We start from the raw sequence: 27,960 nt of genomic DNA, 5'->3' as shown, positions 1-27,960 counted from the left end.
ATGTGGAAATCTAATACTTTTTGTCTGTGTATAGGTAGTGAGGTTCCACAAGCTCTTTACGTCATGGGTATCAAAAGCTATAATGTTAAATTAAGTACTATTTCCTTTCATCACGCATAATTTTTTCCATTAAAAAAAAACCACAACATTTTGTCAAGCAACAATGTACAAAATTTGGGAGGGTTTATTGTTCTTTAAAATATAACTAACCAAAAATTACATTTCAATTGTAAAAAAAAATGTGTGTATTATGCTAAAGTGAGAGTTAGCTAACGTCAGAAAATGATGTGAGCTTTTCTTTAAAGAATCTTCCGTGTTGAGATGATCAATGTATACAATTTTAAGGCATCTGAAAGTCATGGAGGGACAAACTTGAAATATGATGAGCAATTTCAATAAAGAACACAATAACTCCATCACATTTATAAAATAGGATTAAAATTTTACCACCCAGTGAACTTGTAACATATAATATAAAATATAATATACTCTAGAATTATGATGTCGCCAAATGGAAAACAAGTTACAGCAAATGAATGGAAAGTCACTTAAATGGTTGGAGATGTATAAATCAGGCTAACAGCTGTATACTTCAATGTATAGATTATGACTACTCAGCAAAAAAATCAGCTGAAGCCTTCAACTTGTCTGTGGCAAAATGGAACATTTTCATCTACTGTGCAGCATTTCACCTTCTGCTGCAAAGTTTTGACTTTCTGTACAGCAAAAAGATACATTTTCAGCTACCGTACAGCATTTAACCTTCTGTACAACAAAAAAAAAAAATCATTTTCAGCTGCTGCAAAGTTTTGACTTTCTGTACAGCAAAAAGATACATTTTCATCTACTGTGCAGCATTTAACCTTCTGTACAACGAAAAAGAATCATTTTCAGCTGCTGCAAAGTTTTGACTTTCTGTACAGCAAAAAGATACATTTTCAGCTACTGTACAGCATTTCACCTTCTCTACAGCAAAAGAAATCATTTTCATCTATTGTACAGAATTTGACCAGACAAATTTCATTTTCAGTGGTTCAGGGCATTGCTTTGCATTCTTACTATTCATTCCTGCCACTGATAAAGTCGAATTCCTGTATTATAAGTTAACGTTAGCCAATTCAGCTCGGGCTGACTGGCCATTACATGGAACCCTATATTATTACACAAAGCTTAAAGTTTTCAGCTGCTGTTCAGCCTTTTGAATAAAAGTTTTAAATTATATGTGCTCTACACCATATTCACTGTTCAGCTACTTGTACAGGACTACTTCAGCTAAACGTTTTCAAACAGTTCACAGGTTATAATGTCTGGTAAAGCAAGAGGACTAAAATTTGAAAATAAAAAACAGAATCAACCTTAAAGAACCACTAACCACAGCCCAATATTTTGTGTGTTTAGTTCAAAATAGGGTAATAAGTTGAAGAGGTCTGGGCTTGACACTAAGGCAGTCAGGTAGTGGCGAAAGTCGCTTGTCCTGATTTACATAAAACCCATAACAAGAAGTCTAAGGTAAAAACAACATACATGTACATATACATTTATATATTTGCTTCTTTTTAAAATTTGCAGTAGGAAACCTTTTGGTATTCTAAAAATCATTTTAATGTCATCTGAACAGTTTTAATCAATAAACAATATATTTGAATCACTGCACAACAATCAGCCCAAAACCTTTTTAACCATTCTAAAGATAAGGGTATCAACTATGAAAGTAAAAAGACTCTAAACAACAGTCATATTAAAAACTTGAATTATTTTACGCCAGTCAATCAAGGGTCTTTTCACGCGTTGTATGACAATAATAATGCTACTGACGAAGGCCCTCCAACACAAAGGTACCAAAGTCAGATGAGGATTTTGGAACCTTTTGGAACCTTGGAACCTAGGAACCAATACACTAACACTTTTTCACAAAAGTTAGCTGAGAATAGAACTGCATACATTGTACAAGCTTGATCACCACACAAACTGCAATGACTCTGGACAGAGACAGGTTCAACTTAGTTCTTGTTGTGCTCAAAATACATGAAGTCCACAAGGAACAAGGAACCCAGCAAAATGATTTTCTTCATGATGTCCAAATTTTGCGGCACTGAAAGAAAATAAAAAAAGGATACATGTACAGAGATCAAATTAGACAACAAAGGTGGAGGCACCAGTACATTTATCCTGGTGCACTGGCTAAAAGGTGAGAACACAAATACACCTTTATAGGATACATGAAACGGCTTGTCTTATTTCTTAATATGGAATTCTGGATACATCCTAACACATAAAAGCACAAAAAAGCTTCTGTTCTTGGGGTGTAAAAATGGCTTTATACTAAAACTTTATTTAGCAGAAATGAAATTGCTTGCAGTGGTGACGTCAACAGTGACAGCCATCCAAAAAACTTGGGTGTGTATACGCAGTCATGTGACTGAAGCCACTATTTCTATTCTAACACATCTCCCGTTCACAGATATTTTACACTACTTTTCAATTTTGGCTCCCTTTTGATTTTTGAACTGGTCACAAGTGCTACACACGAAACTACGGCAGTCAGAAGCAGAGAATGCACTCGGTGAACTGTACACACATACAGAGGATGTCACCACCATTCAAGTGAGTGAGTGAGTGCTTGGGGTTTAATGTTGTACTCAACAATTTTTCAGTCATATGACGACGAAGGAATCCTTAGGGCGCATGTACGTGAAATGTGCCTCCTTGTTGCAGGACGGATTTCCACCGCTCTTTTATTTAGTGCTGCTTCAGTGATGCCTTACCGAAGGCAAGTTAGCTGCCCCGCCCAAGCCATTATACTGATACGGGTCAACCAGTTGTTGCACTATCGCCTTCATGCTGAACGCCAAGCGAGGAAGTTACAACTTCCTCTTTTAAAGCCTTAGGTGTGACTCGATCAAGGATTGATCCTGGATCTACGGGTCCCGGGGTGCTCTACCAACTGTGCTATCCGGGCCGGTACCACCATTCAATTATGGACTCTCGGCTTGAGCAACTGCTTTGTGTCCTCACTGACAACATGTAGCCTGAATGAAGGCCTGTAGGTAATGGATATTTCCGACATTTACGTGCCCTTGTCACCAGTTAATCACGCACCAAGTGTGCCATACAATCATGGGAAAAAGAGGTAGGGTTTCTATGTAGGCACTTTTTTATTTGCCACATAAAATGATAAAAGCTGGATATTTCTGAGTGGACATAACTGTCAAAATTTCAAGAGAAAATTAAAATAAATAAATTAACATGCGTACATAGAAGTGCTGCTGATTTTTCATGTTTATACTTTGCAGTTTGCTAAGTGTGCATAGATCTGTCAGCGACTGTTGAGTAAGCAATCCGCCCTCAAGTTAAACATGCTGACCTACATACAGATTGCACGGCTTCATTTTGATGACGTCACATAGTTTGTTTTCATAGGTTTAAACTGTGTGCTTATAAAGATATATTATATCTGCTTATATAGATATAAAATGTGCCTCAAATATGATATTTTTTTCCCACCTTTTTCAGCATAAATGTCTTGATTTCCTTTCAAACCTTAAACATTTTTTTACCATATATCTTTTAATTTGAAACCTTCATGTATGTGCAGAATTCTGACATTACCCAAATCCGACAACTCTACATGTAATTCTTATACACTCTGCCAAGGAAGTTACATATTTGTCCGTGTTTTATTTGTTTGTCTGCTTCCACTATTAAAACAGATTTGAATGAAATTTTGCTCGTTAAATTTTGGTGGTGATCTACATGTTGGATCTGAATTCAGCTGGAGGAATGTCTGGACTATTGCAAGATACATATAGGCAGAGGTGTAACATAACTTTTTAGGGTGCTTGCTCTCAGGGCAAACCGCTTGCCCAAACTCCTTTTCACTGGCCATGCCACCACGCAATCACATATTTTACAATTTATTGCAAACATTAATATTAATATTTTTCCGAATTAAAAACCAAAGTGGTTTTACCCCACATTCATGCACTTTGTCTTACATGTTACGGCAGTGAAGTGATTACAAAACAAAATAAAGTGACTTCAGATTTGTGTTGTGCCATTCATTCATGAAACTTTTTGATGTACTCAGTCAATGAGTGCAGATCTTTGAGCTTGGCGCAAGGATTCCAACAAACAAACATTTTCTAAAACATGTACCTAACATATTTATTGAAAGTAGTAAGGAAAATAATTTGTCAGATGTAATTATTTTATTTAATTATAACACAGAATCCTCTCAAACATAATCAGTTCTTACACAGCTTATCCTTCTGGTTGGTGCAAGAATTCAAGCCCATAGAACAACGTTCTTTCTACGTCTCCAACGTTTAGGGCTATCATATAGTTTATTTCTATCTCACAAAGATGTAAAATGGCTACTGGAATTTGTTTTCAACAGGTAGCTGGTAAAAAAAAAAACACTCTACTGAATCTTCTCCGAGGTAAACATGTTGGCATCCAGCCTCCACTGAACACTCTTCACGATGTCTGGAGAGTGCTTCACACTGTTGAATTTATAGCACGAAAGCATCTGTGAGTGGGAGAGTATGTGCTGCGCACAAATATTTCACCATATTTTGCAGTTGAAAGATTCGAGCAAGCGATGGATTGTCAACATGTGGAATTAAGATCATTGATTATTTTTATGCTCAAGCAACGGGCAGCCAAAAGATATGATTCACTTGCCCGACGCAAATGTCACTTGCATTTGGCCAGCGGGCAAGTGTTAAGGTACACCAGTGATGGAGGACACAGCAGCAGAGTACTGTCCCTTGGTATGTGGTAGGCATGTTGTACGTTTAGCTGTGGCTAATGAAGTTTGCGTTCAGTATGAAGTTTGCGTTCAACCATTTTTAACAAAACACAAGCCCAAAACCTAACAAGCTTCCAGTTCTGTGACCACTTCATCGAGCTTTAACCTTCCCAGAATTACAGCCCTACATTACATTCCTGTCTAGGGCATCATTCTCAAAACAAACCTAAGATAGTCGGGCAACATGTGGAGTCAGATGAGTGATAGCAGACTAATAAGCACACAGGTAAGATCAGACTTACTTTTGAGCCTGAAGTCATTGACTCCACCAAAGATTTCGCGACAGCCACCCCAGTGCTTGATGATCTCCCCTATCTGGTTGTTCTGTGTCTCTCCTTCAAATATCTGTCAAGAAAAAGTAAATGCATAAAGGAAAAAGTACAGCTGCGGCTACATTCATTTATTTATTTATTGGGTTGGGGTTTAACACCATATTCATGAAGTTTTAAATATGACATATATGTTTGTCATTTTTGTTATAATGGAAGAAACAGCATTACACAAAAGTAATGTCAGACTTCACATGTAGAATGATATCTTTATTTTGAGTTTAATATTCAGTAGCATCGTCAGGAGAAACTAAATCAGCAACATGTACACAGGAAACAACATTACCATACAAATACTCAAGCCAAATGTAAGAAATGTACAAAGAAAAACATTTTTGTATACATGGCACAGTACACAATGGCTTAAAACTAATAACAGCTGTGAATGGTGAATTGTTTTATACAACGTATCAGGCACATGGGTTTTTAAAGACCTGTGTGTACTATTACTTATGTTTTATGTGAACTTAAATGGTCATAATGTATCAGTTATAAGCGTTTTATCAAAGACCTGCATGTATTATTGTTATGTTTTATGTGAAATCAGTTGGTGGAAGTAGATGTTCCTAAACCAGCATTAGCCAGGGTAAATCACTGAACTGTGGCAAGTAACCGACACACAGCTGATCTTCAAACAAATGCATTAGCAAGATTGTGCAAATAGCCCAACAAGTGCCATCACACGTTTATTGTCACCATGGGCAATGAGAAAAAACCTCACAGACAATAGGACAAACCCCATGGACAATGAGAAAAAATCTCACAGACAATAAGACAAAATTCCACAGACAATGAGAAAAACCTCACAGACAATGGGACAAAACCCCACCGAAAATGAGATAATACCCCATGGACAATAAGATAAAACAGTAAGGACAATAAGACAAAACCACATGGACAATGAGACAATACCCCATGGACAATAAGATATGACCCTAAGGACAATAAGACAAGGCCCCACGGACAATCAAACAAAATCTCATAGACAATAAGACAAGACCTCACAGACAACAAGACCGACAATAAGTAGCTTGCAATAGACCGTCCAGACGCTTAATCAGAACAAGGATTTCACTCATCATAATCAATAATGCTGTAATTCTTCAGCCTTTTCACATGTTTGCAGCGCGTTTATTCAAGCATATTCTGATGGCATTATTCTGTGTTACACTGATAAAATTATACTGTGCAATCCAACCAATGTAGTTTTGTCTCCAAAATCACATTAAAAATGTGCACAGATTGCACTGAAAGCTGCTCTTTCACGTGCAGAAAAGTTGAGGAATTTGGCTACCACAAATATGTAAGTCAACCAGACGTCGCAAAGATTGGTTACAAATCTTTGTATTCTGTCGTGTAGTTGCTCCATGTTAGTGTTTAGTTTGCCCTTAATTTTGTCCGAATAGGGCATGTTATTAAAGGACAGGCACATGTATGTGTACGTTGGGTCAATTGACAGTTACTCAGCACCATTATCAAGAGGTTTATGGATTCAGGAATGTCACTGAACAACTTTCCCGCATGTCCCCTACATGTACATGTACATGAACAGACCAAGCGATGCGCAGTGGAGAAACAAGTAACGCCCGATTCTTGAAAGAGAATAGACAAGGCACGGAGTGACGCGTCGATTGTTTTTCAACAATCAACTGTTGCAAGCTGTTTCTACTACTTAAACATGTTTGTGGTAATGTGACAACAATTGGTTCTTTTTCAGCATCTAGACAAAGGATTGACGTCACAACAAACATTTAAAGATTGTATGATCTTCCTGGATAGCTCAGTGGGATATTGGAACGCTTTCAAGCCTTGTGTTTGCGAGTTCAAATCCCGCTCTACCGTACACCAATCAAAGGCGCACTCAGGTTGTACAAGTTGTCAACCATCACCCATCAAACTCAAAAGCGTGAATTCTTCAGAAATAATCAACTGCGCAAGTTCTAACGTCACAGCAAACGTTTAATGATGGAAAACAGGTTGTCTTAAACGAACGCAAAAATGTGCAAATGTCACCACAAGCGCTGTCAACCTCTTCTACTATTATCAGTGAGACAGGCGGACTTACAAACTCATTGTCCTAAACCAGGATTGAATCCACACCTCAGCTGTGGTTAGGAGACGTGACCACTCACCTTGAACACAACATCAGTGCAGCATTTGCAGTAACAGCAGTCGCCTAAGATGTTAAAGATGACTTGTCCTGTGCCATCTTTGATTACGTACTTTGGAGTCACACAGGTCCAGCTGTGAGTAGAAATATTAAAACTTATAATGCATTGCTTAAAGCTGCACGTCCTTAATCAGCATGTGCTGTACATGTCACAACCTCTGGCAATTGTTAAGGAAAAAGACCTCTAAAAATCACTAAAGAGACCACTTAAAACTATGCATAAATATACTATCATTTATTTTTTTAGATTTTTGTGAAGCGAGTTAAAGGCGCTGAATTACATGGTGGGCTTTATGAACCATACTATCAGAGTTTGGGAGCTCTGAAGTCACAGGAAGATTTTCCAACACTGAATGTTGGATTAACTCTTTCTACCTATGACTAAAGGTTTACTGAAATAATGCTCCCAAAAATCCTCCCCTTCTGGTGAACATCAGGAAAAAAACATGATGTGACATCACAGTTCCTAGATACTGTCAATATGGCTCACAAACCCCACCACAGTACTCAAATATTTAAATGCCTTTCAACACTCTTAAAAAAATCAAAGTATTTTTACGAATGGTTTTCAGTGCTCTGAATGATGAACCCTACTTCATATTCTAGCTTTCTTTTACTTTAAGGCTGCACATCCGTAATCAGCACGTGCTGTAGATGTCACAATGTCTGGCAATCGCTAAAGCACTGCACGAGGTGGCTGCCGTTGATGTTCTGCTTAATCATTTGACTGTTTTTTAACACCGCACTCAAGAATATTCGCAACTGGACCATGGTCAGCTATGTGAGTAGGAGGGACCGGAGTGCCCATAGCATAAAACCACTGATCTTCACCAGGTAACACACGCACCTATTGACAGGAACAGTTGAAACAGCATAAGAATTTGCGACATGATTGTCAACATTAGTTAAACTTTAAGTTTCTGAGCCAGTGTCGGTCAATCGCCCACAAACACTAATGAAGCTGTATTAGCATTGAATAACTGGCTAGATGTACAATGGTTTGAGTTAAATTAAGCAGATGTGATTAACTGACTGTGACGTGACAAGTCAAAACTTACCACCATGAATTTTCCCACCATGTACCCACTTGTACCCAGGTTACATGTACATTGTACTATGAATCACTAGTTACATGTGCATGACTTGTACCCAGGTTACATGTACATGTACATTGTACTGTGCATCACTAGTTACATGTGCATGACTTGTACCCAGGTTACATGTACAATGTACTGTGCATCACTAGTTACATGTGCATGACTTGTACCCAGGTTACATGTACATGTACACTGTACTGTGCATCTCTAGTTACATGTGCATGACTTGTACCCAGGTTACATGTACATTGTACTGTGCATCACTAGTTACATGTGCATGACTTGTACCCAGGTTACATGTACATTGTACTGTGCACCACTAGTTACATGTGCATGACTTGTACCGAGGTTACATGTACATTGTACTGTGCATCTCTAGTTACATGTGCATGACTTGTACCCAGGTTACATGTACATGTACATTGTACTGTGCACCACTAGTTACATGTGCATGACTTGTACCCAGGTTACATGTACAATGTACTGTGCATCACTAGTTACATGTGCATGACTTGTACCCAGGTTACATGTACATTGTACTGTGCATCACTAGTTACATGTGCATGACTTGTACCCAGGTTACATGTACATTGTACTGTGCATCTCTAGTTACATGTGCATGACTTGTACCCAGGTTACATGTACATTGTACTGTGCATCACTACTTGCATGTATATCACTATCAGGGTAAGAAACTGGATCAGATGGAAAAAGAGAAAAGCCTTTCCAATAAAATCAGCTAGTTTTGCTCTATCTTCCGTCCATCGACCTCAATGTGCGCTTGATGCTCTAACCAACTCCAGCAGAACTTGTTTTTCACAACCTTGTCTACCTCCCTGGATGATTTGCCTTTCTTTGAAGTGAATTTACACCACGAGTGACAAAGCCGAAAACAACTATGGCGCAACACCTCAACAATTCCACATCTACATATGTACAGAAAACATAATTCTAAGCAATGTACGCACCATGGTAATAAAAGCTGCAAAAAGGAAAGAAAAACGAATGAACAACTTGCATTTCCTCGATTTTTCCCACGACAACTCCTGGTGGGCTCTGGATGTCCATTTCCTGCAGATAACAACACCAACAACAGCTGCCCTGACACCGACATGGACGGTCCAGTTTGATCAGTTGTTGACCCTGATTATCTGTGATCATCATCTCAAATGGACGTATCACCCCAAGAAACTGCCGGGTACAGCAGTCAGTGTCTGCAAAACACCAAACCAGTTCATGCTTCTGTTACTTTAAATTCCTCAACCTTTGTATACACAAAACAAAGTCAGTTAATTCAGATTTTCAAAATCAAAAAATTTCAGAAATTCAAAAAAAAGTATATAATTTTATCAGCCTATGGAGAATACCTAAATGACAACAAATTTCATCCATAACTAACTTTCCCATATTTCCTGAGTTTGAGAGTTCTGTTGATTTGTAGAAAGGTGTTTGCTTGGATGGTATTCTACTGGAAAAGTTTCAGCACCAAAAACAATATTTTGTGACATTTATTTGCATGCCCTCTTGTTGACAAAATGTGGTCATTTACAACAATCTTCTCAGAATACTCTTGAATAAATACCTTGCAAATGTGCAAAAAGGTTGAAGAATTACAGTGCTGTATATTTTTATTTTTCCACTTTTTATGTACTTCCAAGATCATGACATAATCTTAACAGCCTTTACTAGTCTAACTGCAACTTTACAGAAAAGTTACCCTACATGTAATGCTTCAAACTTTTCAACCGCCTCTGCACCCAATATTTTGAAACATTCTGAAAGAACAGTAGGTTGTAGAGAAATAATGTATGCAGTGTTCTGAAGCTTGCATCTTTAGTGACACAAATAAATCTTTGTTTGTTTGTTAATTGTTGTTTTACACCACGCTTAAAAAATGTTCACTTAAACAATGGGGAACCAGTTTTATGGTTGTAGTGCCCAGAGTAAACTGCCTGCTTTGGGCGACTTACTGGCAAACTTTTCCACGTGTGAGATCATGTATATGGGCTTCATATTGGTGGAAAATTTCATCAAGCTTCACACGAGACCACGTCCAAAAGAGCACAGCCAGAGGCTTCCTGGTACCAAGGCCTTGAGAACAATTCAAGCTATTTTTGTAAATTCTCTGTTCGAGAATGGTCCTGAACTCCTGTCATAAATGCCCTGGCACTTCATAAAGGGTGAGAACCTTAACCACAATGCCACACCTGTTTCGTTTGACACTTTGAGGATGGTTTAAAATATGGAATTAAAGTGGCATTTTAGAGACAAATAAATGTCATATTTCTAGCAGGACCATCATACCTTCCAAACAAATCCCAAAAGACCTTTTTAACATGAATTGAATTATGTGCCAGAACAAAGTCAAAATTTTGAGATAATTTACTGTTGGTGTTTGACTTACCTTCTTTGGCAAAGAACACCTGCTGCTCCTGATTATTACATATGTTGTACCTGTTATTCCTCTCCCAGCCAACAACAACTGAAACAAAAAACAACCAGATTCATGAATACAGGCTTTTTCTTTACTCCTGTTCAAAACATGATGTGATAATTGCGACACATAAGTACATGTACATTTAAGTACACTGGAAAGTTAAATCAGTGTAGTTAGTGTATCAAAACGGCACAATTAATGGCTCAGGAGCCTCTTCCTAATGTGGTCGCAGTGAGTGAGTGAGTGCATGCTTGGGGTTTAACGTCGTACTTAATAATTTTTCAGTCATATGATGACAAAAGAGTCCTTTGAGTGCATGTCCGTGTGATGTGCCGCCTTTTTGCAGGGTGAATTTCCACTGCTCTTTGATCTGGTGCTGCTTCACTGAGACATCTTACCGAAGGCAAGTCAGCTGCCCCACAATCAGTCAATTAGTTGCTGCACTACTTCCTGCTGAACGCCAGACCTGGTAATTACAACTTCCTCTTTTAAGGTCTTAGGTGTGACCCAACCCAGGACTGACCCTGGATCTACCGCCTCCCGAAACAGACGCTCTACCAACTTGTGGTCTCAGTGAGTTGTAAGTCCAGCTCTTTCTGGCTTCCTCTCCGGTCCGAGTCGTATGTAGGAAAGTCTTCCATCAACATGTGGACTGTCATGGGTTTCTTCCAGCCTTTGCCTGGCTTCCTGTCATCACATTGCTGGCCACTGTCATGTACATGTCAGTGATATATTCTTGAGTACAGTGTAAAACACCAATCAAATAAATAAACTAAATTAATAACCTTATTAAATATATACGGCTGTCAGGTGTAAAATGGAAACCTGGGTTTCTGGGGTAAACCATGAACTTGAAGTCATCACTGAGGTAGAGAGTGCTGGACTTGAACTGTGGAAACATACAACCTCATTGGTCAACGGAACAAAAGTTTTGGAGAGCTTGCAACGTTGAAGGCGCGGAAGACAAACTTGCTGACATTTCAGAACATCATGTAATGATTCCCTGATTTATTCATAGTCTCTTTAGTCATTTAGGGTCCCATCTTCCATGCAAGAGCCATGCCAGGGGTCCACAGTAGAAAAAAATATTATACTGTGATTCTTCAACCTTTCGCATGTTTACGAGGTGTTTATTCAAGCATATTCTCAAGGCATTATCCTTGATGACTGATAAAAATTATACTTTTTGTGAAGCCCTGAAATTGGCGAATTCAACCAATGCCTCTAAAATCAAGAAATATCCAAAATCAAAAATATGCATAAACTGCACTGGAAGTTGCTCTTTCATATTCAGTTGAGGAATTTAGAGTACATGTTCATGAACACCGCTAAAGGGCTCTTGTGCACTCCACTTATAAACACAATTCAACATTGCACTGAAAAAAAACAACAACACAGGCTTCACAATGAATCAATATTATATATTCAACTGCAGCTTTGTGTTGGGACAGATAAAATACATCACCCTGTACATGTAAATGCACACCAGTTTATTGTGCAGCTGTCGGTAGCTCGCTGGAGTATGTAAGACAAGACAGCATCTGGCTAAAAAATATTTCAATCGAAAGCAGGATACTCAAGCTTTTTAAATAGTATCACACTTTACTATTTAAATGAGATCTCACCAATGCGGCCACTGTGAGTTCAAGTCCCGCTCATGCTGGCTTCCTCTCTGGCAGTATGTGGGAAGGTCTGACAGCAACCTGCGGATGGTCATGGGTTTCCCCCGGGCTCTGCCCGGTTTCCACTCACCATAATGCTGGCCGCCGTCATATAAGTGAAATATTCTTGAGTATGGCGTAAAACACCAATCAAATAAATAAATAAATAAATAAATTAAATGAGAATTCAACAAATATCATGTAGAGCAAAAGGATAATATTGCACCAATGGCTGGTGTGGGTCAAGGCAGTCATCTTGAGAATTTTATCCAATCAAATGCATTGCTATCAGATTGTGTGGCCTAAGCTGTTACGTAGCCTTTACCCATTCACTCCATGAGGTGACAACATAGAACTACTGCATAAGAAATCATTGTGAGATTGTTTACAACGAATTGTAGCTGAATTAATGGCCATTTCACACAGTGTTGTGAGACAGCTTTGTATCATTTACAGACCACCACAGACGTAAAATCAGTTGGTTTACAAGCTGTGTAATATTAAACGACGTTATCACAAAATATGTCAGACAGTAGCATGCCGTCTCAGCCCAAACTGCATTAATCTTCCTAAATACATTTTTTATTGTTCATTTTAATATTTAGCAGTTTCTAAATAACAAATACCAGAGTCAGTCCAAAGTTCATTAGGGATGCCAAAGGTTTATGGGGAAAAAGAAGACGGCACCTCCGAACAATGCCTGACATTAATTAAATCTCATAACAATTTTTTTTCTTTGAATTTATTACAACTGAAGAATTTAAATTTTGCTCCTTCGCCTTTCTCGCATATAAGAAACGTTTTGTTCTGTTATAAAATACAGTAAAATCACTGAAACGCCGTGCTCAAGCTGAGGTGCTTTCTCTGATGTCTGCAATAACTAGGTCAGCACGGCTCTCATTTTAGAAGCTGCCACTACAAAATTGAAGGAGAAAATCAAGCGACTATCGCATCCCTAGATCAGCCGCAGTGGTGCTTACATTTATTTCCATTTGTTACAGATTTGAGCATTAATCTAGTTGTACAACAATACTTTTGTAAATTTGTAAACATTTAATAGGGATCAAACTCAGCAGCACAACCCCTCCAGAGGCTACGACCTAAACCAGGGGTACCCAGGCCATGCACCTGCAGCTAAGCTATTTCCACAGGGTCACTGGAGTTGCCTGTAAATGATATACACCTAGTATGTCTATCGTATTAACAGTTGGAACAGTTGGAAGAAATATTCTTCCAGGACATGTATGTCTAATTTCTGAGAGAACTATACTTCTCACTTGGCCCTTCATCGCGACAACCTTTATCTGGCATAGGCTACTGCATAGACTATTAAATGGAAAATACCTTCAATATTAGGATAAACGGAGAAAATGGAGACCTGCTGAAGCTGTCTCAAGATGAAATTTAAACTACTGGGTTGAAAAAAATCTATAAAAAAAATCATTTAATGCCGGTTTAAGATACTTTGAATGGACATACAGTAAGCATTCATCAGGTACTGTCATTTACTTTAATTATGATTGGCACCTTGCCCCAAGATCAATGTGTACATGTACATTAGGTTGGAGACATTGATTATCAGACTGTGTCACACTTTAACACAAGGCTCTTGACATATATGTATGCTTCAGGTGTACATATACCCCAGACACTGTGCTAAACATTATGGTGTGCATAAGGCTGGGGTGAGGCCATCGATTATGTTAATTATGTCACACTTTACTAGAAGTCTCTCAACATGGGCCGAACAATGTACTGAACCTTAGCCCGGATATGTTAATGAACAGAACATACGGATATGACTATCATCAATACTTTAAAGACAAGGCAACAAATAATCTCACCTTTGTTATTTCAGAAGAGACGTTAAAAACCAGGCTTAAAGGTATTTTGTTGTCTCTATCTTGGCAACTATGCATCAATTTTTAAATCTAGAATTCTTACGAGTTTATGACATAAGCCATATTAATACAGAGACATGATCTTAAACTCTATGCATTATTCAGTTATTTGTTTTTTTCTATTGAAGGTACAAACATCCACATTGCCTGTACACATGGTTAAACTATCGCTAGTTAATACTTAAAGCTACAAGAGTCAATTCCACAAAGCAGTTTCTGACTTGAGACAAAACTCTGTACAATGCATAATTTTTGGTACTGGAAGGTGAACTTTGGAGACATTAAGACAGAGATCGTATTTCAAATTCTGACTTAAGTCAGAAATGGCTTTGTGAAATCCACTCCAAATCTAGAGAAATCCCTTAAAAGCTTCTTGAGAACTTATTTATCCAATGAAAATTAAACTTTAAACCAGGAACTGTGTCGCTTTGTAGCATTGTCATGCCACGTCTGAAGATAACAGGATACCTGCAAGACAGACATGACATAAGAAGGTCAAGATCAGTTGTAAGAAATGAGATCCACATTTAGTTGCCATGCGAAATAACGGATCATGTCACAAACCCAAGTACTGGTATGTTATATGTATATATATGTACTTGCGGAAGCCTGGAAATAATGATTAGTGCAGCATTCAATGGCAAATCTTCGAACTGCTGTATTTACATTGCTAAAAAAAAAAAAAAAATTAAAATATTTAGATGGCAATTTTGTCCTGTACTAATCAGTTGGTCCCTGTCACACAATGGCACTGCCCATGTCCTGTTTCTTGCTCCCAAGCCTGACATCCATCACAGGAAGAAGAACATGTATCATTTGTAAGATTTGCCCAAAATCAGCAAATACGTTAAAATGCTACTCCATTTCCACGGAAACTTGGTGGAAATATTAAAACAATTTGAAGGAAAACCTACTGAAATGATTTACAATGAATAACACTATTTAATCTCTATAACAGAAAAGTCCTCAAAAGCAAAATCTTCTGCAGTTTCTGTAAAATTTACAGCATGTGACATTATAAAAATTCCTTTTGTGTATGCGACACTGAACCAGGTACATTTATGACTTTGACAACAGAAAACAACACTCAGTTATGACCCATGACAGAGAAATGAATAGTGCCATCTGGATGTTGTCTTCGAGGGGATAACTCAGAGGTAAATGTATGACCCGATGGGCTGTATCACTGAGTAATGGGTTATATTATGGAGTTATCTTCCCTTGATTAGATGACATCCAGGTGGCACTATGCCTGTCTTGGGAATGGGCCGCACCTGACTATTGTTTCCCAGTGATAGAATGACATCAGAAGCACTGGAAAAAACAGTCTAATTAGTGGTGATATGTCAGCGATGGGTGACGCCAGCTGTTCTTGCATGACATGCAAATTCTCTTTTCTGTATGATCATCTGAAACTTTTTTTTTCTTACTTCAGGAAAGCTCCTCCGACTATTTTGATCCTTATCATTTTACCTGGCTTTTCAGACACACACATGTTTTGGCATTGGCACATGCTCTTTAATACCCATACACCTGTAAGCTTTGCATTTTACTACACGGTGCTTGTACCATTGAAAAACAAACGAAGCCTACACATTACATATAACTCGCACCTGAGGAACAGGTAAATTACATGTGGTGTCTTTTTACCGAAAACACCTGCATATACAGTTTAACATACTGGTATCACACATGGCTGCACCCACATTAAGAGCACTGTAGAAAAAGGTTACACCCTTCCGTCACGGTCATGTCACCTATATTTAAATGCACATGTACAGGTATGCATTAGTTGGTGAACTGTACCTCCATAATTTCAGAGGTAAGATATCATTAGCATGACCTGATTTCTCCACCTGAGGGCCCCACATACCCTGCTGCACCTCAGTAAGCAAATATTCAGTCCTTCAGTATAAACAGCTAGACCCAGCTCTCCTTTTAGAAGGCACTGCCATCAAAACACCTTAAACTGTGGGTGTTTACCAGCTTTAGAGTCAGTTAGTTTGGGCAAATTCTGAGTCCTTTCAGGGAACAATACATGTGCATGTACATGTAAGGCCATTACTAAAATGATGTTAGTTGAGCATAACCCAAGCAACATTCCATAAAAGAAACTCTGTATTAAGATTTTAATGGATGTATCTTTTTGTCTCTGTGTTAAATAAAGTTTGAAAAAATTTCCCACCCTGCCTACCCTATTATTTCTGATAGGTTTGGGTTTACCTCAGAGAATATTTTGAAGGTGGCCTAAATACTGTAATGTACTGTACATACTGTAGATTTCCACCACCATAATGCTGGCCGCGGTCATTCAAATGAAATCTTCTTGAGTACAGCACAAAACACCAATCAAATAAATAACAAAATGTGAAGTTACTGTTCATAGCGTCTCCTCTTTCCCCTGAAAAGAGCTCATCGCATTAAGACAATATAAACTACTGTCGCAACTATATACATGTTTGTTGCAGGTGTAAAAGGGAGCAACTGAACACACACAAATATACATGTAAACTCACACAGACCGGATGCTTTTCCTAGGTTATTTCCCTTGACTATGAAGCGCATGCGTTATCAAGTACAGACTGAACTTTTGTAAGTTTCCTTTTGATGATAGACATTGCAGAAGTTCCAGTCCCGACAAAATATTGAATAAAAAGGAATATGCCTCTGAAACCCGATATTCTTGTAACACGGTAGAATGATACTGCTTTGCCAGTACCTGTACTGGAGGATACAAACGAACTGTGAATGTATATACTTGTACCTGCATTGGAGGATACAAACGAACTGTGAATGTATAGTTGTACCTGTATTGGAGGATAAAAATGAACTGTGAATGTATATACATGTACCTGTATTGGAGGATACAAACGAACTGTGAATGTATATACATGTACCTGTATTGGAGGATACAAACGAACTGTGAATGTATATACTTGTACCTGTATTGGAGGATACAAACGAACTGTGAATGCATATACATGTATAATATTGTCACTGTCAAAGAAACACTTGTACATGTACAGTGTACACATATGATATACACTATATATCTACAGGTACATGTACATGTATATACGTATAGACAGAGTGAAAAATAAAAAAAAATGGTGTACTGGATGGCCCAAGGCTAGTAAAATCTGTGTCAAACATATAGGCAGATATTTATGTGTATTAAGATTGTAACTACATGATATTTGATGTTATTACTTAGAAACAAAGTACAGGAAAACTGGTTATAAGATCTCAGAGATATCATTAAGTAGATATGTCTGGGTATAACTGCTAGCAGATAAATGCGTTCAAGTGTCACAAGTGTAAGCACAGCTGAGTATATCCTGTACTTCAACCTTTCTACATTACACATGTAATTCACACACAAAACAGTTGATTTATTTGTACCAGAGTTCGAATCCAGGTATTGGCCATTTAAGAGTAATCTGACTTTCGTTCTCTACTTTTTTTTCCTTGTCTGTGGAGCAATTGTAAGATTCCTACCACTCAATCATGCCGTGTATCACACTGCCGTGTATCACACTGTAGTACATGGACATGTATGATGATTTTCTGCGGATGCTGCTACAAAAGTTAAAAGCTTTCTCAAAAAGCTTTCACCTTAGTGCCAGAACAGAGCAGTAATGTACATGCAGCTAGCATTATACCAGTCACCATATATGCGCATGTATGCTTGGGGCTTTACATCGTAATTGACAATTTTTCAGTCATAAGACGAGGAATCATTAGGTGTGTGTACATATACTCTGTCCTCTTGTGGCAGGGCGTGTCCACTACTGAAGTATCATGCTTAAGACGCCGGACACAGACACCCCACCCAGTCATACTATACTGACACCGGGCCAACCAGTTTATTTCCTTGCTCTAACGTCTCAGTGCTGAGCACCAAGCAAGGAAGCAACAAGTAAATGTCACAAAGTCTTTAGTCTGAACCTGCCCATGTTTGATCCCAGGTCTCTCGATCTCGGAAGTCACCAAGTGGGATAAGTAGCTTTCAATATCAGATGACTGTCTGGCATACACTTAATCTGCAGAGCAGTTGATCAGTCGTGTCTTTTTGCAGAGAAAGCAGCCTGTTCTTCATAAATCAGCCATATCAACCAGGCGTCGGACTACGTCAAATTTATTGATCATCTTTACACTTCAAGCACTGGCTTTATTTGTCCCTTGCAGAGCACTGTAGCCGCAAAAAACCTTGCATGCCTGGGGATGGTCACTTGGTAACGTAAGTGATTTTAACAGGCTTATCGGAAGGAAGCAGTTGAAAAGCCAATAATATGAGAAGTTCCCCAAAAAAATAGGCCTTACAATTACATGTATCTTTTGAGAAGCTTACACATTATTACATACACGCGTCTACACACATTATTATTATCAAAATCTTACAGATGAACCTTGAAACTGGAGATCATTTCTACCACACAACGGAAAGAGTTAAGTTATAAAGTGCAAATGCTTTAAAAGCCAAGCTCAGAACAGGAAAGAGCTGCAATTATGGCTGGTACATTGTCTTGCAGTAAATAACCAGTGTAAACATCGTACTCTTTCTAGAACAAAATATTTTAATTGTAGCTGTGTTTGAGATCTTGAAAGAAGTCTATGCTTTATATAGGAACATACTGCATGGCAAAGGCTACACTGTTTTGTCACTGGGGTTTGCAGCCTGCCTCTTTGGGTATACATATAATTTGTTTCCTACTTGGGACAAGCTGGCTGCCCATTTCAGTTTGCATCTAACAACATGAAAATTATACACTACATGTATAAAGCCTATACCCAAATGCAGAAAGTAGAACATGTACTCTTTCGTCCAGCACTTCAACCATGGGATCTCAAGAGATTCGAATCTCGGTTTTCATACGCTTCATTGGTGAGTAATTCAATACATACATTGTGAGTACACCAGGGGTTACCCGACTTCATGGATCAGATAGTCACAAGTACAGTAAATGATCTTAAAATTTTGCCCATGACTCAGTAAAGTCGCACATTTTGCAAATTCTGCCAATTCCACTGACATGAGTCTGATGAATGAAGAAAGAAAGTTTTGAGGTTTGTCTAGAAGGTCTATGATTTCACACTGGAAAAATGTACATAAATGTCAGTTTCAGAACCAAAGTAAGACTTTTTGAAGTTGATTCGCCTATAGAAAAAACACTTTTTAGGTAATTTACTGTAGCATTAATTTACTTGACAGAATCTCCATAAAAGCCGGCAGCCAGTGGTTTACTTACACCTGATTTTGGCTGTACCACTGGGTGTATTGCGCAATGTTTCAACCGATCAAATATATATACAAACAATCCCACACCCTTATCTTTATTGACAATTCATAGTTTAACAAATGCTGATCATAATTAGTTGGAATTGCGGAAGTAATTCCTGTTAGACCTACATGTCTTGGTGTATGTACGCATATCACGGCTCTCTTCTGTTGTTCCCATTGCCAGGCTGTACAATAATATAACGTGGCCACTGATTAGCTACATGACGCTTGACGAATCAATCATGGGAACACAACACATACTGGCTATGCTATGTGTTGACTTGCGCCGTTGCTTTAAAAATATGAAGTGAACTTGACGCCAAATTACGCCAGATGCTTTAAAAAAATTCAGGAGCCACTGACCAATCAACCAACACAGTTGCCATCATTTCCACATTAGGATATAGAGTAAAAGATTATTTTGAACTAAATCACATTAAAAACTGCATGTTGCAAGGAGTAATAGAAGTAAAGGAATTAAGGTTTGTATTGCCGAATTGAGTTTATTTCAGCAATGATTTCAGATTTTGGCTGTTTCAGGAAACCTGAACAACTAATTACTACATCTGTATATCGAAACTTGAACAGTTAGGTATAAATTGAATTTTCTGAAGTTATGCTCAAAAGGATTGAGTTTCTTTTAGTTTTGGATTTTGGATTTCACCTCACTGTGCTCGGAAGCCACCTGAGAATAACTCATCAGACCGGTGTTTCAGACCGTGTAGAGAGCCCCAGAATAGGTCCAGCAACATGTACGTGCTCACCATAGTATAATTACATGTACATACTCTACATGTTATTTATTTATATTTATTTGATTGGCGTCTGGAATGATTCCACTCACCAGCATTATGGTGGGAGGGAACCGGAGCAGAGCCCAGATGAAACCCACAACCATCTGTAGCTTGCTGGTAGACCGTCCAACGTACAATTGGATGTACTCCGCATAACTGAACTTAATTATAAGCTACATGTACACATAGATAAGATTCGAACTCCAAACATCACTGTTTGAGGCTTGTAGCGTTCCGGGAGAAGGCCTTAAGCCGCTTGACATTTTAGACAGCAGGGGCTTTACTAGACATGCTTCAATCAACTATTTATTTATTATTATTTTTTTTTTTCGATTGGTGTTTTACGCCATACTCAAGAATATTTCACTTATATGACTGCGGCCAGCATTATGGTGGGTGGAAACCAGGCAGAGCCCGGGGGAAACCCACGACCATCTGCAGGTTGCTGACAGAGCTTCCTACTTACGGCCGGAGAGGAAGCCAGCATGAGCTGGACTTGAACTCACAGCGACCGCATTGGTGAGAGGCTCCTGGGTCATTACGCTGCACTAGCGCGCTATCCGGCTGAGCCACAGAGGCCCCGCTCCAATCAACAATGAATTATAGGTACAGCCTTCTTTGCCAAACAATGAAAACGAAATTGAGAGTAGATCAGGTCACACAAACAGGAGCATTGCGCAAGACTATTTGTGTGTTTAATTGACTGGTGTCTTACCATGTAAACAAGAATATACCACTTAGGCAGTCACCATTACGGTGTGAGCATTGAGCAAGAGGGTCTGTGCTCATAATTATATGAGTCATGCATGCATGAATCCACATGTTAAGAAAGCATGAATAGCATCTTGAAAGAACATCAATAACGAGGTAAATGGTTACGCCCATATACATGTATGTATGGAACCTTTAGTCTATTCATGAACACTTGTGTGCTGTATAATTTGATCTATTGTTTTGTCATCTGTTTTGCTAAAGAGAAAAAGCCTAACTGCACTATAAAGGATACTATGTCAGTGCATAGAACAAAGCAATAACCATACAACACAATACCTGGACCTATATTTATCACACGTCTTAAAGAGTCAAGTCAAAAATTCCAACACAGCCGCAATTAAGATGCTTTGCACTAGGAAATTAAACATTTGTACACTAATTTTTTCCTGCAGAATACAGCACTTATCACAGTTTCAATTCTTTCCTGTTCTGAGTTTTGCCTTTTAAGGACTTGCAATGTATGACAAGTCTTAAATTACCTTAAAAAAATACAAGACCTGTATTTAAACATGTACATGAGTCAAGTAGAGGAATATACCTCAAGTTTCTACACTGCAATATGTTAACAGCACATCAACATGATGTATACTTTTATAAATACTATATCTCGCCCATATTCTGGTCTGTAAAAATGGACTCTCAAAAGTATTCAGGTCTCAAAATTACACTTTTGATGTTAGGAAATTGATCACAGCTCATTAAAAATTTTATGTGGCACAATAAGGTGAACGCATCGATCAGACTCAAGCAAAATGTGTCAGTTGAAAAATGCTGATCTTTACAGGTTAAAAGCAGTGTACAGACGGTTTACAAACTGTAATATGGAAATCTCATTGGTATTAAATCTTTCAAGCTGAATGCACTAAGGTAGCAATGTTTACTTTAGACGCGCCAGTCCCAACTAGGTCATGTGCTAGGTCCCTTCATGCAGCATTACAAATATTAAAGACTGATAGCTGCCAATGTACCCCCATATGCAATAATGACCAGGTGCAAGGCCTGCTCTGACTGACTTATGTTGTAGTAAAGTGCTAAGAAATATCCAGTAAAATCAGCACTCACAACATACACATATACTGTAAATGTGTACACATATACTGTAAATGTGTACACATATACTGTAAATGTGTACACATGACAAATGTGCTTTCAAATGGATTTGCCACCACACGCCTTTACCAACACATACTTCTTCTTGGGTAATCACTTTCCTTGAGAGAAATCAATAGTTACGCATATATGTGTGTGTGTGTGTGTGTAGTCTAAGAGGATATTACACATGACATCCTTGACATGGGCATGACTAGTAAAGGACTGATATACAACGTGCTCTTCTTAACTTCCAACCTTCTCTGTGGAAGATGCTTTCACTATAACCACATCCCATGAAATTTGACCCCAAATTTTTTCTCTATAAAATCCGCACCTTTGACTCCACTGTCCAGTAGTGCGGTGAATGCGAACATGCAGTGAATAAAATGCATCTTTAGTTATTTAGTTTAGATTTACATGGGAGCTGCCAGAAAATGGCTCGACATGAAGCAAAAAAAACACTGCACTTTGTTATGTAAATGTACCAGACAAACCTCCTGACTCAAAGCTGCAGCAGAGGTAGCTTCACCTGTATTCACAAAAGAGCTCTCCTTTGACAACAATAGGGTGATAGTACCGAAATCTACTACTACTTTGCCAAATTTGAAAACGATGTGGTCATTTTACCAAAATGGGACAGATTCAGTTCTCAAATCTCGGTACCCATTGGTACTTGGAATATGGAATAAAATTTTAATAATATACCCATATCACTGTTACAATGTAATATGAAGTAACAAGAAACCAACTGAAGTACACTGTAGGTTGACTTGAGAGATTTGAGAGATTGAAAAAAATGAACACAAACACGTAACATTAGCAACTCACCAACGGTAGGCATTATACAGGTACATGCACAATGAGGGCTAAGAATTTTGGGAGTTTTCATGTCGCTCGCTTTACAGAATTTGGGTAACAGTGCATTGGTATGAATCTGGGTCTGTATTTAGGTCTGACAACGGAAGTGAAAAAAACTCCTAAGACTAAAATTTAGTGCATAATAGTGTTCAGCCTCAAGATGCAAAACTAAATATTCACTGAAAAACGTATAGGTCAATATTATACTGGCACTACCCACAGGATTCACATCCATGTGTAGATATGTTTAAACCATTTGGCCTATGTTGCACATTTTGCCCAATTCTGAGGGTTTCATGAATATTAGAAAGGTGCTTTGTTGTCTATTTGGATGAAAAGATGATAACTGGAAAGTTTATAGCACTGCAAGTAATATTTAATGATGTTTATTTGCCTTTAAAAAAAGCACTTTTTCAGGCAAAATATTTAGGCCATTACTGTGTATCCACTCCTAGCTGTGACCAGTCCCACAAAACAAATATCACTCTGCTCATTTATTCATGCATGGTATGTTTTGACCTACAAACACACAGAAAAAGCGATGTTTGTATCTAGATATATACTGTGTATACACGCTCTGGGTATTATAACTATGCTGCAGTGTGGTCTGGGGAAGTCAAGACCTTTTTAACAAGTCCTGATGTCATTTCAATCGAGTCCAACATTCTTAGATACCTTAATTGATAACATAGCACCTCCATGTTTGATAAACTCGAGTGAATGTAGGAGAAGAAATACATGAACATGTGAAACGTAAAGAAATGCATTCACAGTGAGCAAAAGCTTAAAGATTTCATGCTTGTTTGTTTCTTTCATAAATTATAATACCAATGCCCTACATGTAATTCTTCAACCTTTTCAACTGCCTCTACGGCCAGTATTTTGAAACATTCTGAGAAAACTATGAGGTTTTGAGAATATTTTGCATGGTTTTATAAAGCTCGCATCTTTTAAAGCAACGCAAGAAATTTATTTTCAGCGTCATTTTCCTAGCAATTGTACGCATAAATTCCACTGAAAAAGTGCTTTAGAGGTCCAAAAGGTTAAAGATTTACAGTAAATATAAGATGGGATTCTAAACACTTTGGTCATACAGACATGTATACATGTATAGTGTACAGGTTTGAACATTCACCTGGGTGTGCAGCCTTAATAAAGGCCCCGCCTGACTTTAAAAATTCTATGACTTGTGATACCATACAAAGGCGTTTTCAATACAAGTGTTTTAATATATGACATGACAACAATATGAGTGACATCACTTTGTGGCATGGGGTCATCGCTTTACAGCATGGTATGGTCAATCTGCCAATTTTAACATGGGTTTGTACATAGAATATAGAAAGCTAATGAAACCGTATGAGACAGACATGGGACCGCATATAGAATATAGAAAGCTAATGAAACCGTATGAGACAGACATGGATTATACATAGAATATAGAAAGCTAATGAAACCGCACGAGACAGACATGGGTTTGTACACAGAATATAGAAAGCTAACGAAACGCATGAGACAGACCTTCTGAATTATGCTCTTGGGAGGATGTTGGTTCCCAACATAACAAATGCATAGTACATGGAAATCGACAGTCTCCAGGTAGTATCCTCAACATATGATCACTGCCATACATGTTTAAAGATACATGTAGTATCCCCACCCTACTCTAACACTGCAACATTATTTTGTACTCCTTCATCTTTCTGTTGTCACAATGATGTAACTTGAAAACTGTGTATTGTACCAAAAAAAAAAAAATATTTTATACAAAACACGATTTAGCCTTGAAAAATGATTTCCCCCCATTTATACATGTAGTGAAAGGAGAAAATAGCAGGACGGACATGCATGTGCCATAAGTGACCTCCAATTTCATCCACAAAAGTGCATTTTTAGAGGCAAATAAATGTCACAAAATATTATTTTTGGACATGAAACAATTTTCCAGGAGAATATCATGCCATGGTCACAGCAAACCTCAAAACACCTTTCTAAAATCAATAAAACTCTCAAAATCAAGTTATTCATTAACAAAATATATGGTTAGATGTTAACTTAACCTGAGTTACATGTACTGACCAGTCAATTCTGAGGTATCGGTATAGTACTCTACTGTAGGTGTATAATAAACGAATAGATGCTTTCAGTTTGTTGCCTTTAGAGTGCTAAAGTCTTTAACCTACATGCATGAGATTTATGCTTGCCTGAGATTCTTACCCAACTGGAGTCCCTATTTATAAGCACACGTAAAGCCCAGCCTTCTAAAAGGAATTCAGTAGCCATGATGACATAAGCTTGAGCCCCTGCAACTCTACCTCAAATCCTATAACTCAGTCTTAGGGATTGGAGCATGATCTCCAGACAACCAGTGCAGGCAAGGTTAAATGGCAAGTAGACTATTGCACAACACTCTCTATTTTAGTGTTGCTGTATGTCTACTTGGAATATGGTCATTTAACTCCATTTTAAATGATCCTATAATATAGGTGTTTATTTATGTGATTGTTGTTTAACACCATTACTCAAGTTCTTTATAAGTTTTCACTTACAGGATGGCTGTCAGTATTACAGGTAGCAGAAACTCAAGTGCATCAGGGCTTCAAAAGGCCTTCATTTAACATAACAGCAACTACATGTACATGTATCAACTACATTCAGTTCAAACGCACACTTTTTAGTTCAAATGTTCCTGAAATCCATGGCAAATGTGGTAACAAAGGCTGCAACAATCCAATCTCCGTTCAAGATACATGTGCATGAATTATAGCTACTGTTTATGGCAAAACCTGGCAAAATGACCTCTTCACTCTTTTTCAAGGAATATATACAAGCCTGTGGTAATGATGCAATTGAAGACCATTTGAGTAGTGTCATTATCAGTCACAGACGTGTACAGGCTGCAGCCTAATTTAATAGCTTCATGTATAAAAACTGAGAGACTCTACAACATTTCTGTCTTCATTATCACAATCTTTTACACCAAGTCTATTTTGCTAGATATATCCCCTTTTCTTGGAAGACTTAATTTACTACTGAGTGATTTTAGAGAAGATAATTCCAGATTCAATGATTCCAGAAAGCTGCAAACATTATGCTCATTGTTTATCAATGCCAACTGGTTAATATTTTGTACAAAGAAAGACAAGTATAGATTTCAATAATGAGAATTTAATACCGGTATTGATACCAAATTGTGTGTGTTTTGAGAAACTTATTTAATCCTTTACACATATTTCAGATACCAGAATATCTAAACTGCATATGAAGTAAAACAAAACCATCGTTATATGATATCCTTTAAAAGAACAACAAATACTTTAACTGGAGTGATTCAGGATGAAGGGTGGAGACATACCTAAACTTTAGCAGCTATTTTGTGCATTGTAACCCAATAAATCAATTCTTAATCTGGAATTCTTACGAGGCCATGAGATGCGCCTTCCTAAAGGAACCAGAGACAAGACGTCCATCGCTGGCACCCTTTGCAAAGCATGAATGGTTAAACGGCAAGCCTGGGGTCGTGTGATGTAAACAAAAACGGCCGCATTCTCAGGTTAAAGAAATAACTTGTGACTGAATGATCGAGGCCGTGTTTTCGATTTTCTCACTGTGTGGGATTTTTGGAACTTTGAACTGCAACATCTGAATTACGCAAAATATGTGTGGTTATATACAACTCACAATTTTCATCAAGGGCCTTACATAAGCAGTTTTAAAGACTAGGTAGTCAATGAGCCCCTTCCCAGACGCCCTTTGTGAAAGATGGAATTTCAACAAACTGACGTAACTTTACCACATGATAGCAGCCTCAAATTTCCCTTAAACGCTGTTGGGGTACATTTAGTGCCACACATGGTTGACATCTTTTACTTCCTTTCAGATATAAAAGGCTACAGCATAAAGAATAAAACCAGAGCAGAGATAATATATAGTGATATAATTATTCATAAAGACTAATTTTAGTATTTCCTGCATAACAATAGGCTTCCATTTTTCAGCTTTGAACTCTATAAATAAATAAACTGCTCTACCCCAGTAGGCTACAGGTACACTAGAAAGTCAAGAAAGAAAACAACAGATTATATACATGTACAATCACAACACCAAGTTTTACCTACCTTAAAGTTATAGTTAAAGGCATAAAGCATTTTGAGCCTCCTTGACAAAGAATACCAAAACAATCTGACTGTTCTGTTCTAGATCATGGAATACAGACAAAACTATGTTGTTGTTGTCATGAAATAATAATACTGCCGATTTCGCATTTATCTTTTTAAATATAAACGCGTCCTTTGTGTACGACTTACCTGTTCTTGTATTTATTTCATGCAATTAAACTTTAAACAAACAAAACAAATAAAACTGCTCACCTTCGAGAGCTTCGAAAATTTGATGCACAACAATTTCGTCCAATCCTGCCAGATACTGTAACCCCGGTGGCAGGTTTGCAAGAGCAGGGTTCATTCCTTGCATCGGCATGGCTTGAGCTTCATGTAGCTTACTGCCAGGCTGTTGCATTACAGGCATCGCCATTTTCCCACACAGTAAGTTTCGTTTTGTGCCCTAAAAAAATTACCGTCCACACCCAAACACAATCCTCGTAACCCAGTCGACTGTCGGCCTTGAAACTAACCTACTTTGATACCGCCCTGCTGGCTCAAAACGAGGCCGGCGAATTTCGCAATAGAGCAATCTGCCGCCCGCCAGCCAATGGAAACCGTGAGAACGACAGGGCGCCGCACTTGCGACAACTTTG

General features: G+C 38.1%; 1 protein-coding gene across 2 annotated transcripts; it reads right to left on the bottom strand.

Moving 5' to 3' along the window:
- Positions 1-31: 31 nt before the first annotated feature.
- On the bottom strand, positions 32-27,842 carry LOC135479304 (phospholipid scramblase 2-like). Of its 2 annotated transcripts, XR_010445845.1 has the most exons (7): positions 27,575-27,842; positions 10,811-10,888; positions 9,425-9,620; positions 7,272-7,383; positions 5,053-5,155; positions 864-2,092; positions 32-762 (listed from the first exon to the last, which is right to left on the bottom strand). XR_010445845.1 is itself a non-coding variant. In XM_064759126.1 (6 exons), the coding sequence occupies exons 1-6, from the start codon at positions 27,735-27,737 to the stop codon at positions 2,001-2,003; spliced, it is 744 nt and encodes a 247-aa protein (XP_064615196.1). In that variant the 5' UTR covers positions 27,738-27,842; the 3' UTR covers positions 32-2,000. The 2 variants fall into 2 exon arrangements, 1 of the variants encoding a protein (XP_064615196.1); XM_064759126.1 differs by having other exon boundaries at positions 32-2,092.
- Positions 27,843-27,960: the final 118 nt, after the last annotated feature.

The sequence above is a fragment of the Liolophura sinensis genome, chromosome 12, assembly GCF_032854445.1.
Source record: "Liolophura sinensis isolate JHLJ2023 chromosome 12, CUHK_Ljap_v2, whole genome shotgun sequence".
NCBI lineage: Eukaryota > Metazoa > Mollusca > Polyplacophora > Chitonida > Chitonidae > Liolophura > Liolophura sinensis.
This window is presented reverse-complemented; position numbering and strand designations above follow the sequence as displayed.